At 36.9% G+C, this 14,671-nt stretch overlaps 1 protein-coding gene across 4 annotated transcripts; it reads left to right on the top strand.

The window, feature by feature from the left end:
- Positions 1-734: 734 nt before the first annotated feature.
- On the top strand, positions 735-14,513 carry LOC133653713 (F-box only protein 6-like). Of its 4 annotated transcripts, none has more exons than XM_062053293.1 (7): positions 735-868; positions 1,268-1,366; positions 12,344-12,590; positions 12,656-12,770; positions 12,855-12,950; positions 13,533-13,668; positions 13,737-14,513. In XM_062053293.1, the coding sequence occupies exons 2-7, from the start codon at positions 1,286-1,288 to the stop codon at positions 13,881-13,883; spliced, it is 822 nt and encodes a 273-aa protein (XP_061909277.1). In that variant the 5' UTR covers positions 735-868; positions 1,268-1,285; the 3' UTR covers positions 13,884-14,513. The 4 variants fall into 4 exon arrangements, with proteins under 4 accessions (XP_061909277.1, XP_061909280.1, XP_061909279.1 ...); XM_062053296.1 differs by having other exon boundaries at positions 750-809; XM_062053295.1 differs by lacking the exon at positions 735-868 and adding an exon at positions 897-1,041.
- Positions 14,514-14,671: the final 158 nt, after the last annotated feature.

The following is a 14,671-nucleotide window of genomic DNA, read 5'->3' as shown; positions in this document are numbered from 1 at the left end:
AGTGCCTCTAATTACTTCCAACATCCTCAACAATCCCACAATATTATGTTCAATTTAATAATTGTCTAACATCAAATAAACCACATATTTTGTTGACAACCTATTTTTATTTTTTTATAAACCTTTATTTATAATATGCAACATTTACATACAATCAAGAAATAATAATCAAAAACAGTACAAAACAGCACCAGGGGGTTGTAAAGTCAATAAAGTAACTAAAATAGAATGCAACATATATGTAACAAAATATAAAGCCACAGGCTCACACAAGTTCCGTAAATAATCCAAATTTGGAACACAGTATCATAGTTTTCACAGCTTTTTGGTTGTTAGAGGTAGAACGCGTTTTAAAGTACAGTTCTAATTCTTTTTTAAAGGCACAAAAAACAGGTCGGGTATTGAGAAACTTACATTTATGAATATAAAACTTAGCCAATAGTATAATGAGGTTGCAAAAGTAAAATTCCATCCATTCATCCATTTTCTACCGCTTGTCCCTTTCTGAGGTTCATTTTCAAAAAAAAATTCATAACAGTGTAAATCCAAATAGCACATCTGTAAAACAAAGCACAAATGTGTCATGAATATTGTCCAGGATGAAGCGACAGATATTTTGTTGACAACCTTTCTGCATTATAACCATAAGGCACGCGTGGTTTCCAATACCGATTACCGGAAGAAACGCCCACTCGATGACGTAACGGCAAAAAAAAGATTAAGGTTTGCAAAAAGTAATCACAGTGTGCACCGGACGGGCGGAGTTAGCTGCACAGCAGATTCGCCCATCTCAGTTCCGCGCTTCCCGGGTACTGAAAGCCAAAGTAAAATGACTGACAGCAACAGGAATGAAATGAACGTCTTCTGGGTAGAAAAATAAGTCATTTTCCTTTTTACTACGCGACGATTATTTACCCAAAGTTTGTTTTTTTTTAAAGTAGTTTTGGTCATGTATTAGCATAGTGTAGCTACATTACCCACAACTCATGACTAGCTTACTTCGAGCTGAACTTCCGCATCGAGTGAGATGTACATCTCCTGGTAGCTCTTCTAGCTATTAACTAGACTTTTAGCTACTAACTAGACTTCTAGCTACTAAGTAGACTTCTAGCTACTAACTAGACTGCTAGCTACTAACTAAGCTTCTAGCTACTGACTAGACGCGCTTTGGTTGTGAAGGCGCCACTGTAGTTTTTAAAAGGGACAGACTAGACTTATTTTGCTTGTAAAGACGCCATTGTAGTCTTACTTGTTTCTTCTGTATAAGGAATGAAAAGGACACATCATGGGTGCGACTCAGAGCTCCGACATGGCCGCCTCGAAACCAAGTCTGTCTTCAGGTCCTGTCATGTCCAGCTCGCTTAAGGTAAATGTTGGGGTTTTATACATAAACGTCACACAAAAAGAACAATTCCTAATTTAATTACATATTTGAGGTGAGGCAGATGCTATGTGTTGCCATGAAACGTGATTGTTTCTTTTTCTAGATGTTGTAAGATATAGATTTGACCTGTCAAAGGCGTTTGACACGGTCAACCATACGATTTTAGCAGATAGATTGCACAGGATTGGCATATCTGGGTATGCTGTTAACTGGTTTTCCAGTTACTGTTGCGATAGAACACAATGTGTCCAGTTTGCTGGGTCTTCTTCATCTTTCCTCCCAGTGTTAAAGGGCGTACCACAGGGTTCAATATTAGGACCGCTGTTCTCCATTTACGTGAACAATCTTTGTGATAAAATATCAGATGATGCGGTCATATATTGTTTATCCCCCTCTGCAATGCAAATCCTTGAACTCTTTGCAGTCTGCTTTTGATGTTGTTCGGTCCCAACTGCATACTTGCCAACCTTGAGACCTCGGAATTCGGGAGATGGAGGGTAGCGGGGGGGGGTGTATATTGTAGCGTACCGGAAGAGTTAGTGCTGCAAGGGATTCTGGGTATTTGTTCTGTTGTGTTTATGTTGTGTTACGGTGCGGATGTTCTCCCGAAATGTGTTTGTAATTCTTGTTTGGTGTGGGTTCACAGTGTGGTGCATATTTGTAACAGTGTTAAAGTTGTTTATACGGCCACCCTCAGTGTGACCTGTATGACTGTTGATCAAGCATGCCTTGCATTCACTTGTGTGTGTGTAAAAGCCGCATATATTATGTGACAGGGCCGACACGCTGTTTGTATGGAGAAAAGGCGGGCGTGACGACAGGTTGTAGAGGACGCTAAAGGCAGTGCCTTTAAGGCACGCCCCCAATATTGTTGTCCGGGTGGAAATCGGGAGAATGGGTGCCCCGGGAGATTTCCGGGAGGGGCACTGAAATTCGGGAGTCTCTCTGGAAAATCGTGAGGGTTGGCAAGTATGCCCAACTGACCCAACTTAGGCTAGTGCTAAATGCAGACAAATCTAAGGTGATGTTATTCTCAAATGGCAAACGGCTGCCATTGAACATCCCTAAAATATTTACTACTCGAGCTTGAGTTGGTCACTACATATAAGTATTTAGGAATTATTATTGATGAGAGATGGTCTTTTAAAGCAAACATAGAAAAGCTTGTCTTTAAGCTTAAAATTAAATTGGGTTTCTTTTTTAGAAATAAGTCTTGTTTTTCCCTAAAAGTTAGGAAACATCAGATCTCATCCACCTTTATTCCTTTACTTGATTATAGTTAAAGTACCAATGATTGTCACACACCCACTAGGTGTGGTGAAATTTGTCCTCTGCATTTGACCCATCCCCTTGATCACCCCCTGGGAGGTGAGGGGAGCAGTGGGCAACAGCGGTGCCGTGCCCGGAATAATTTTTGGTGATTTAACCCCCAATTCCAACCCTTGATGCTGAGTGTCAAGCAGGGAGGTAATGAGTCCCATTTTTTTATAGCCTTTGGTATAACTCGGCCGGGGTTTGAACTCACAACCTACCAATCACAGGGCGGACACTCTAACCACTACGCCACTGAGTAGGTTAGGCATGGAGACTTGCTTTTTATGAATGCACCTGGCACTTACTTGAAAAAACTAGACACTGTATATCACTGTGCCTTACGTTTTATTACTGGTTGTGGAAATCTTGTCCACCACTGCACTTTTTATGCAAAGGCAAACTGTCCATTTTAACTGCCCGAAGACTTTCTTGATGGATAGTTTTTATATATAAATGTCTTCTTGGACTTGTCCCCACCTACCTGTTTTCCTTTGTGTGTAGAGACTCCAGTCATTACAGCCTACACTCACAGGATGTCCTCCATATCTTGGTGCTTAGAGCCAACACAGAACTTGGAAAAAAAAAACATTCAGTTATGCTGCTCCCTGGTCATGGAATGACATCCAGAAAGATCTGAGGTTACCAGAATTGATCACTTTGGGGAAGTTTAAGTACATTTTAAAAGATTGAGAAACCAGTTCTCTTGGGAAATGTACTTGCTTTAAAATGTAATTATTACTTAATCGTTTTAAATTATTTTTGACCTGTTGTGGTATGATTGCTGTTGTTCTGTTGTATTGTCTTCTTTGTCGGGTCGCTCTTGAAAAAGAGATTCTAATCTCAATGAGTCTTTACCTGGTTAGATAAAGGAATTGATTGATTGATTGAGATTTGATTAGTGAATGCACTACTGGGTTCTGGAAAGATAACATTAAAAGCATCAACATCCACAATTATTTTCAGTTAGTGTTATAAGTAGTGTTGTCAATTGATTAGATTTTAAAAAATCAGATTAATCACACTTTTGAATTTGGATTCATGATAATCACAGGTTGTTATTTGCTTGCATGATTTCAATTATGTTAAGATCCTAGTGTCTGGACACAAAGGCAATTTTATTGTCAGAATGTCATAGAGGAGCATTTTTTGACTTTTTTTTTATTGAATGCACCTAATTTATTTGCTTAAACCTTGTTTTGTCTGCAGCAGCACTTTTTACAATAAGGCCTGCCGCCTGCACACTGAAAACAATAAGGAATGGGGGCGCATTTTGATCTATTTCATTTTTAAGCCAATACAATAGATCAGTGCTTCCCAAACTTTTTTAACCAAGTACCACCTGAGTAAAAACTTGGCTCTCCAAGTACCACCACATTGACCAACATTAAAATACAGTATCATAGTAGACATATGTATTCATTAAAAACAATGCAGAGGTTTTATATAACAAGTACCGTATTTTTCGGAGTATAAGTCGCTCCGTAGTATAAGTCGCACCGGCCGAAAATGCATAATAAAGAAGGAAAAAAACATATATAAGTCGCACTGGAGTATAAGTCACATTTTTGGGGGAAATTTATTTGATAAAACCCAACACCAAGAATAGACATTTGAAAGGCAATTTTAAATAAATAAAGAATAGTGAACAACAGGCTGAATAAGTGTACGTTATATGACGCATAAATAACCAACTGAGAACGTGCCTGGTATGTTAACGTACCATATTATGGTAAGAGTCATTCAAATAACTATAACATATAGAACATGCTATACGTTTACCAGACAATCTGTCACTCCTGATCGCTAAATCCCATGAAATCTTATACGCATGTCTAGTCTTACGTTAGTCTTACCAGTTCTCTTGGGAAATGTACTTGCTTTAAAATGTAATTATTACTTAATCGTTTTAAATTATTTTTGACCTGTTGTGGTATGATTGCTGTTGTTCTGTTGTATTGTCTTCTTTGTCGGGTCGCTCTTGAAAAAGAGATTCTAATCTCAATGAGTCTTTACCTGGTTAGATAAAGGAATTGATTGATTGATTGAGATTTGATTAGTGAATGCACTACTGGGTTCTGGAAAGATAACATTAAAAGCATCAACATCCACAATTATTTTCAGTTAGTGTTATAAGTAGTGTTGTCAATTGATTAGATTTTAAAAAATCAGATTAATCACACTTTTGAATTTGGATTCATGATAATCACAGGTTGTTATTTGCTTGCATGATTTCAATTATGTTAAGATCCTAGTGTCTGGACACAAAGGCAATTTTATTGTCAGAATGTCATAGAGGAGCATTTTTTGACTTTTTTTTAATTGAATGCACCTAATTTATTTGCTTAAACCTTGTTTTGTCTGCAGCAGCACTTTTTACAATAAGGCCTGCCGCCTGCACACTGAAAACAATAAGGAATGGGGGCGCATTTTGATCTATTTCATTTTTAAGCCAATACAATAGATCAGTGCTTCCCAAACTTTTTTAACCAAGTACCACCTGAGTAAAAACTTGGCTCTCCAAGTACCACCACATTGACCAACATTAAAATACAGTATCATAGTAGACATATGTATTCATTAAAAACAATGCAGAGGTTTTATATAACAAGTACCGTATTTTTCGGAGTATAAGTCGCTCCGGAGTATAAGTCGCACCGGCCGAAAATGCATAATAAAGAAGGAAAAAAACATATATAAGTCGCACTGGAGTATAAGTCACATTTTTTGGGGAAATTTATTTGATAAAACCCAACACCAAGAATAGACATTTGAAAGGCAATTTAAAATAAATAAAGAATAGTGAACAACAGGCTGAATAAGTGTACGTTATATGACGCATAAATAACCAACTGAGAACGTGCCTGGTATGTTAACGTACCATATTATGGTAAGAGTCATTCAAATAACTATAACATATAGAACATGCTATACGTTTACCAGACAATCTGTCACTCCTGATCGCTAAATCCCATGAAATGTTATACGTATGTCTAGTCTTACGTGAATGAGCTAAATAATATTATTTGATATTTTAATAATGTGTTAATAATTTCACACATAAGTCGCTCCTAAGTATAAGTCGCACCCCCGAATGAATGCAAGCAGCAGAACTAGAAGCATTAATAGAAGCATGTAAAGTAATGAAAAATCAAAAGGTCACAATATATGTAAATATAGCCAAAATATAGGAATGATAAAGTTAAATTCGTATAAAAAAGAAAGAGAAAAAGGAAGAATGGAAGCAGTACAGCTAACAGCTAAAATAGCAATATGCAAATGTGCAGCACACACCAAAGGAACAGACACAGTATCAATAGGAAATGTGTTTGCTGACAAAACAGCAAAACAAGCATTGTCCTGAGGTTCCATGCACATCTAAACAAAGGCAAAATAATGCATCTTGGATGATAAACAGTTTGAAAAAGTGCATGTAAAAAGAAAAATAGACTTTATAAGGAGTTTATCAAATCAAGAACAGAGAATGCTGAAAAACGCTATAAGAACTACAAAAACAAGTTGACCAATATATTGAGACAAGCAAAAAGGGAATATTACGAACGAATGTTGCATAAAAATAAAAATAACATAAAGGCTACATGGAATATTTTGAATAAAGCAATAGGGAATAGGACAAGCCGAACAGAATTACCTAGATATTTAAAGATAATATGTTAATTGAAAACAAAGATGAAATTGTCAATTAATTAAATCAATTCTTTGTAAATGTAGGACCTAGCTTAGCAAACAAAATACCAAGAGCTAATGATCAATCAGGGGATGTCTGGAAAAGGGAAAATAGGGTTATGCAGTCAATGTTTCTTAGTGAGATGACTTGAAAATCTTAGCCGATAATATTGAAGAGGAAATGGTTAAACTAAAATTATGGTTTGATGTAAATGAATTATCTTTAAACTTGGAAAATACTAAATTTATAGTATTCAGTAATAAAAGAAAGATAGAAGTTAGTTTATCCATAAACAATGTGAAAATTGAGAAGTTGTCTGAAATCAGATTTCTTGGGGTAATTTTAGATGAAAAGTTGACATGGAAAGCTCATATATTGCATATGAAAAATAAGGTATCTAAAAGCTTATTTATTTTGAACAAGGTTAAATAATACAATGAGAACGTAATATTGCTCAATTATTCTATCTTATTTCAATTGTGTAGAAATATGGGGAAATACATATCACAGCAACATAATGCCTTTATTTATTTCGCAGAAAAGAGCAATTCGTATAAATTTTACGGTAGGATATAGAGACCACACAAATCTACTCTTTATTAGGTCAGGATTATTAAAACTAAAAGACAATGTAGAATAGCATACTCTATTAGTGATGTTCAAAGCTAGAAATAAAGTTCTTCCGAAGGACTTACAAAAGTTCCTTGTGTTCACATCTGAAGATGAGAACCACAGAAGGCCGTATGATTTTAAACTAAATAAGAGTGCCAACACATATGAAGCAAATGTGCTTGTCTGTTGCTGCTGTGAAAGCATATAATTCTCTAGACAAAGACTTAAAAAGCTGCAAGAATATTTTTGAATTTAGGGAGAGTTGCACAGAAAGACAACTGTAATTATATCAAACTGATTTTGATTGTGATTGGACGTGCATTTGGAAAATGCTTAAACGAAAATTAAAAGTATTTTGGAGTTAGGGTGTTGGTAGAGGTAACAGTGATAAAGTTATCTAAAATAATTTGTGTTAAAAAAGGGTCAGATAAATATAAGAATAGTATTCTTCCATCTATTCCTTTCTGATCATGGAAATGTATAAAAAAACAAAACAATGAAAGTGTCAATTGTATATGGCTTGTATATATGCATTTTTATGAAAGGAATAAAAATAAATGATGAGGATGATGATGAACAAAGAAGACATCTATGTATGTCCAGACAATAAACCAATCTTGCAAAGAAAAATCGGTATAAGTGAGCAGCAATATTGGGCCAAGGTTGAACTCATGGCTCAACAGGAGGGATATGAATATCGTCATACAGAAGTACTATAGAAGTACTATACTTCCTATAGTTTAATTCGTATAAAAAAAATTTTTGTATATGACATCTAGGCATAGATTTTAATTAAACTAAATAAGAGTGAAGGAGAACATTATTGTCTGGTCATAGTAGATGCATTTTCAAAATGGGTAGAAATATTTCCTAAAGGAAAAGCAGATGCACTAACAGTAGCAAAAGCATTATGCAAAGAGATAATACCAAGATATGGTATAGCTAAATCTATACAGTGACAATGGACCTTATTTTGTGAATCAATTGATCAAGAATATAGAATCATTATTCCACATTGATATAAAAAAAATCACTGTGCTTATCATCCACAAAGCGCAGGATTAGTGAAAAGGACAAACGGGAATAAAATAAAAACAGATTAAAGAAATGTATGGAAAAAACAAAACGTCCATGAACAATGTATAGATTTAGTAAAAATGTACAGTACATGAACATTACGAGTACAACAAGACTCAGACCATTTGAAATAATATTTGAAAGACCTTATCAGCTACCAAAATTTTGAAAAATCAATGAAAAGGAAACATGAGCATTCTCCAAGGGGGGAGAGATTGTAAATAACTTAAAAAGCAGTAAAGATAGTGGAAAGACCAAGCTGAGTCCACTTAGCACATGGTAAAAAGGTCATATAATGGGAAAAGTATTTGGGATTGTATTTACATTGTAAAAATGTCATATAATGAAAAAAGTATTTGGGGTTGTAGTTGTGTTATCAAAAGGACATGTTAACTAGCACACTACAAATTCCACTGTGACAAGTTGTAAGCATACCATTTGATGGTGTGTCAAAGTTTGATAATAATTGGTTCCTGTTTTGGTAATTAATTTGTTCCTTATGGCGGAGCAAGTGGAAAAGGCTACAAAAACTGATTGTGTTGTATGTATAAGCCCAGAAAATTACTCAAAATGAGTCAAAAAAGTTGAATTGAAGTAATGAGCAAAACAAAATTGACCTTGTAGCTAAAGAGACAAAGCAGAAACCAATATTTGATAAATACGTGAAAAAAGCTAATATACCTGCATTAACATGCAAGGCTCTGTACAACAGTTAGGAAACGTATCATCAGATAACTGCATACACATAGTAAATGTATCAATATTTGTACAATAATTGTTAACACGCCTGAACAGTTTGATATCTGAACATTGGAAAATAACTAGACATGATGTAAACTGGCAAAGTGTTGTAGATCCAACCTATATTAATGGGTGTCCAAAGAAGTATATCTGACGACTATAAATTGGTAAATCAAGTTGCAGCTGGATTTGAATCATACGTCTACTGGTGGTGTACGATTAACAAGAATGTTGACAGAATAAACTACGTCCACTACAACGTACAGAGATTGGAAAATTACACAGGCCAAGACTTGAGGCCGTCGCTAATCAACTCGCCGCCGCCTTCCTTATGGCTTTTCAAAACCGTATGACGCTAAACATGGCGGAAAAGGGCGTGTGCGCAATATTTGGTGAACAGTGTTGACCAAACTGCACTGATGCAGAAAGTAGCCTGACCAAAGCACTGGAAGGCCTGCACGCCCTTAACGGTAAACTGAAAGAGCATTCAGGCATAGATACATCTATGTAGGAGGGGTGGATGGACGTGTTTGGCAAATACAAGTCTTTGGTATCTGGTAACTATGGCCGTGTTCAGCAATACTGACGTTGTGTGGATGTTGTTGTTTTCTCTGTCTGTTCTCTGTTTAACCGTCTGATTACCACAGCGATTGGCCCAGCAGATGATAAAGCTGTTCAGGGGCCGTACTTATCAAGCTTCTTAGAATTACTCCTAAGAAGTCTGCTAAGAGTTGACTTAAGAGTAAATAAATTCTTCGCTGAAAGCTGCACTTAAAAGTTAGTTATCAAGCGTCTTACTCACACTTTCAGTGAAGTGTAGGACTGAATCTTAAGTGTCACACTCAGAGCTGAATTACGACATTACTATGTGCCGTAAACGGAATTTTAGGTGACGTCATTTCTGTGTCCATAGAAATGACCAATCACGGAAGGGAATCCGTTGTCTAAGAATAAAGAAATATCTTGGAAATATTTAAGTGGACAATGGGAGTGTATATTTTGACAATAAACTACAAAATAATACAAAACAAACTAGTCCCCGCCGGCACTCACGCTACCGCTCCCTCTCTTCTATCGCCCACACACTCACTGACGTCACTCACCTCACGGCCACACACATACGCTACTGTCATAACATTTTATTTCCAATTCATTAATTAGGCAACTAATTTGAAACTGGTGTGGGTGGCTCTATATATACTAGCCCACTGCAGACACATGCAGAAATCAACAAGGAATCGAAACGTATTAAATCTGTGACAACAATAATATCCGCTCTGTCTAAACGATACCGTTTGATCAGCTGCTCGTCATCAAAAAAACAAAAAACATTGTTCCGTTCCCTGAACGTTCGCGCACGTCTCTCTCGCCTCAGTGCCATCCCCTGCCGGGAACTCCTAACCACTTAAGACACCTCTGAAGGTCTCTTAAATATCGTGGAGAGTAGGAGTGATTCTTAGACTTAAGAACGTTGATAAAAAGCTTTTATTCTTAAGTTTGAGAGTAGGACTAAATTTCGCAAATTCTCAGGACTTAAGTGTAAAATGGCACTCTAAGAAGCTTGATAAGTACGGCCCCAGATGTACTTCCTGGTGGATGACAAGGAAGATGAATCTGAAGACGAGAGTACCTACCAGAATGGTGTTCCTGATTTATTTCCAGAAATGTCATAATTATGAGGAAAAAATTGATGTTAAATTCTGAGTGTAAACATAACTTTGTCGTAGGAAAATTTAAGCATTAACTGAAAATTGCAAGAAGAAGTTATTGGGGATAAGAAGATAATGGAGAAGTTATTTGATAAACAGGAGGGAAATTTCAGAAAAATTGTATTTAAATTATCAAAAAGCTTTCCATTCTGAGTTCCCAATGAACAGACAAGAAGCTGACTCTGCGGCACCAAGCCAAACGCTTGGAAGATTCCGCTGTGTACGATGGAATCAGACGGGAGGGGTCATCCATTGTCCTCCAAAAACCTGCCAAAGCTGAATCTACGACAAGCCCAAGCCCGAGGGATCTTCTTCTTTTGTCTTCTATTGTGACCGAAAACAAGGACTGTTTACATACTACCCAATCCTGTTGAGAAATGTGTTGTTGCGTAAACATTGAACATCTAAATAAAAGAGAGGACGAAAAGCTTCTTCGTCAGAGCGTGGTGCAGGACTGTGCAGAAAGTACAGTGGCCATGTCTCTCCTCAATATTGAGTCCAAATTTAATTCTGTCTCTGTTTGATTCCTTGCCTTTTGTCTTGTTTAATAGATGTCATCAGTGTTTGAACCTAACAGTACTTTAAACAAGCGTTTGGCGTACTATAGAGCCCGTGTACCACAGTTTGAGAATCACTGCAATATATATATATTTTTTAAAGAATACAAAACAGCCCCCGCATGTCAGCTTTGTGTTATTATTACGGGTGCATGATATTGGACAGGTAATAATTGTGCTGATATGAGGAATCATGACAACATACCGATAAATCCGAAAACGTAAAAAAAAGCTCCAATGAGGCGAGATGACCCGTACTGTGCTGTAGGTGAGTTAGAGGGAGCAAATCAAGCACTCCTTTTCTCGTGTTGTAAATGTCGCCTCAGATCTCTGTCATGCAATTGTGTGAAGCTTCTTCACTGTTTCAGAGGAAGACATTGTGTGGGCTATTTGCACTAAACATGAAAACATGGGGTAAAAAAACTTAAACACATCAAACCTTATCAGCCACCTGACAAGCCAACAATTGCTACAGTGTTTTGAAAGCCTACAGAGATGCAAAAATAAAGTCAGTAAAAAGAAAGGTGGGCACAAACTAGTTATATCTACATTTATAAACATCCATCCATTTTATACCGTGTGTCCCTTTCGGGGTTGCGGGGGGTGCTGGAGCCTATCTCAGCTGCATTCAGGCTGTAGGCGGGGTACACCCTGGACAAGTCACCACCTCATCGCAGGGCCAACACAGATAAATAGACAACATTCACACTCATATTCACACACTAGGGCCATTTTAGTGTTGCCAACAATAAATATGAATAAGTCAACTGGTATTAGCTTGAAAACAAAACATGCATCCCTCGTTTTTAGCTTCAACATTTAAACTTTTACTGGTTACTTTACACCTATTTGCTCATTTATTAGACTTTTTATGTGTTTCTTGGTAATAGTATTTTTAATGTTTCATAGGCCATTAAAAAATTGCTGCGGCTTAGTTTGCCAGCTAGTGCACCAGTCAGTCTCCACACTCATCTTTGCAATGACCTGATCATTTATCTTACAACTACTCCTTTTAAGGTAAAGGAGCACGTGCGGTCAAAATAGATGGCGTGACTAATCTGCAGATATACATAATTAATAATGATTAAGATATATGAAAAAAAATACAAGGTTAATGTGATCATTTTTTGTGATTAATCACAATGAACTCGTTATTTCTGACAGCCCTAGTTTTAAAGGAACAGAGTGAAGTTGTTGAAGGTTTTAAGATTTGTGTATGTTGATGGCATTTAGGGTTATCTTGTCACTGTTGTGTTTTTGTCAGTTCCCTATCCCCCTAGAAGTCCTGGAGGAGATCTTCATTAATCTCCCCCCTGGCCAAGTGGTCCAAAGTTGTCGGTTAGTGTGTCGTCAATGGAAGGACATTGCTGACAGCCAGTCTCTATGGAGAGTCAGATGCAAGAGAGAAGGCCTTCACCTCCGTGACGTTTCTAAAGTACCCAAAGACTGGAGGCTATTTTACTTCTTGTGCAGGAAAAGGCGGAATCTTCTCAGGAACCCAAGAGCAGAAAGTAAGGGAAGTGTTTCTCTGCTGTGTTTGACGCTTTGATCACAGTTTGAACCTCTCTCTTTTCAGATAAAATGAGTGGTTGGCAGATATTGGAGAACAGCGGCGACAGATGGAAAGTAGAGGATGTCCTTGTTCCGCATCCCAATGAAACGGTCGAGAAAAACTTTGTGACATCTTATAAGTAAGTACTTTGCACTTGTGGTTGTGAAAGTATACCCTGTGTCAATAACGTGCTACTTTACAAAACATTTTGTGATGTCTTCAGCATGTGCAGGAAGTCCCAGCTGATTGATTTGGGGACGGAAGGTTATAATGCATCATTTATGGATCACTTCCAGCCAGACATCAAAATATCAGATTGGTGAGAAGGATACACATGAAAGATGCAAGCATTAACTGCTGCCGCCGCCTCAAGTATTTTTGAGTAAAAGAACAAGGATGGCTCAACATTTGCCGAAAATATCTGTTTCTTTATTTAATGTCTTACAAAAGACAAATGTTTAATTTGAGCTGATTTTTGTGGTTGTCGAGTTTGCAGCTGTACACTCGCACAAACACGGCAGATGAGTAGAAACAGTACAATTGTGTTCCAACATCAGCTCTCTTCAGCAGAGACCACCCCTTTAAAGTTCTTAGGCCTCAGAGAAAAAAATCCTGGTAGCCAGGGGGAACTTTTTTAAGCTCTGGGATATTTTTTTTCAACCTTGATCATTTTTAGTAGAAATGCAGTGGTAGATCCCACGGTATTAAAGCTTCCTGAAAAGTTCATTTGGTGGAAAAGTGGGTTATTGATTGTTCATTTCTAGTTCCTAAATTGGTAAATTTACACAATCCACATTTAATAACCTCAATATTATGGCTGTTTGCGTTTCAAATTAAAGTGCCTTTAATTTGGTACCACATAGCTTAAATAAGCATCCTACACATTCTTGTGTTGTGTTAGGTATGCACCACGCTGGGACTGTGGCTGTCTATTCAAGATTCACGTGGAGCTACTGAATCAAAAAAAGAAGCCGATTCAGACTTTTTCCCCTGAGGAGATTTATTTTGAGCAATGGAGCGATCCTAAATGGAATCAGGTATGAGGAAAGATAGTCCCACTAAATGACAGTTTGATCATTTACAAATGGTTTGATATTTTTTCCAGATAACACACGTCTTTCAAGACTATGGTCCAGGAGTTCGGTACATCCGCTTTATCCATGGAGGCAAGGACACGCAGTTTTGGGCTGGCTGGTATGGAATTCGCCTTACAGACAGTTGCGTCGAGATATGCCCTGCAGTGGACACGTAGCTCAACGGGAGTCCACTATCTCCTGGTTCCTCCCTTTGCCTAATGAAGTATTGCACTATTTTCATCACACATCACAAAATCAAAAAAATCTATTGTCATTGTCCTCTTGGAAGGATCTTGTTTGGAAACATTACATCCATTTGACAACAGACATTACCAGGAAACCAGCCGTTATTTTGTCTGTCATCAAGTGACACCATCAGTCATATATATATATATTTTTTAATTTATTTTACAGGGTGATTCAAAAAGACTTGGAGTATTTATTTCATGCTTTACAAGTGCTCAATATGGCCACCACCAGCAGCACGGACAACATCAATACGATATGAGAATTATTCCCAAACGCGCCGCAGGATGTTGCGATCCACCGTGTTGAGTGCTGCTGTTATTCGCCATTTTGAGGGTAAATGAACACGTTGTCTTCCTACAATTGAACCGCGCCCAAAGGATTACGTGACCACAACGGTGAAATTGTAACCCATTAAAACTTGGATAACTCCTGTATCAAATGACCCTTGATTCAGTCTATTACAATGATTCAGAACTGAATAAATGTGTGATGATTTTGAATCACCCTGTAAGTGTATATGTATGTGTGTGTGTATATATATATATATATTATATTTATATATATTATAATTTATATATATATATTATATATAATATATATATGTGTATATATAAGTGTACATATGTGTATATATATATATATATATGTGTGTGTGTATATATATATATATATATATATATTTTTTTTTTTTAAATCACTTTTGAGAATGATGTAC

This window comes from Entelurus aequoreus, linkage group LG07, assembly GCF_033978785.1.
Source record: "Entelurus aequoreus isolate RoL-2023_Sb linkage group LG07, RoL_Eaeq_v1.1, whole genome shotgun sequence".
Lineage (NCBI taxonomy): Eukaryota > Metazoa > Chordata > Actinopteri > Syngnathiformes > Syngnathidae > Entelurus > Entelurus aequoreus.
Note: the sequence above shows the minus strand (reverse complement) of the source record. Positions and strands in the feature narration are given on the sequence as shown.

Excerpts from the sequence above, each read along its gene's own strand:
- LOC133653713 (XM_062053293.1), top strand. The coding sequence starts at position 1,286 with ATGGGTGCGACTCAGAGCTCCGACATGGCCGCCTCGAAACCAAGTCTG. Across the intron at positions 1,367-12,343 it reads TCATGTCCAGCTCGCTTAAG|TTCCCTATCCCCCTAGAAGT; the intron begins GTAAATGTTGGG and ends TGTTTTTGTCAG. Across the intron at positions 12,951-13,532 it reads GACATCAAAATATCAGATTG|GTATGCACCACGCTGGGACT; the intron begins GTGAGAAGGATA and ends GTGTTGTGTTAG.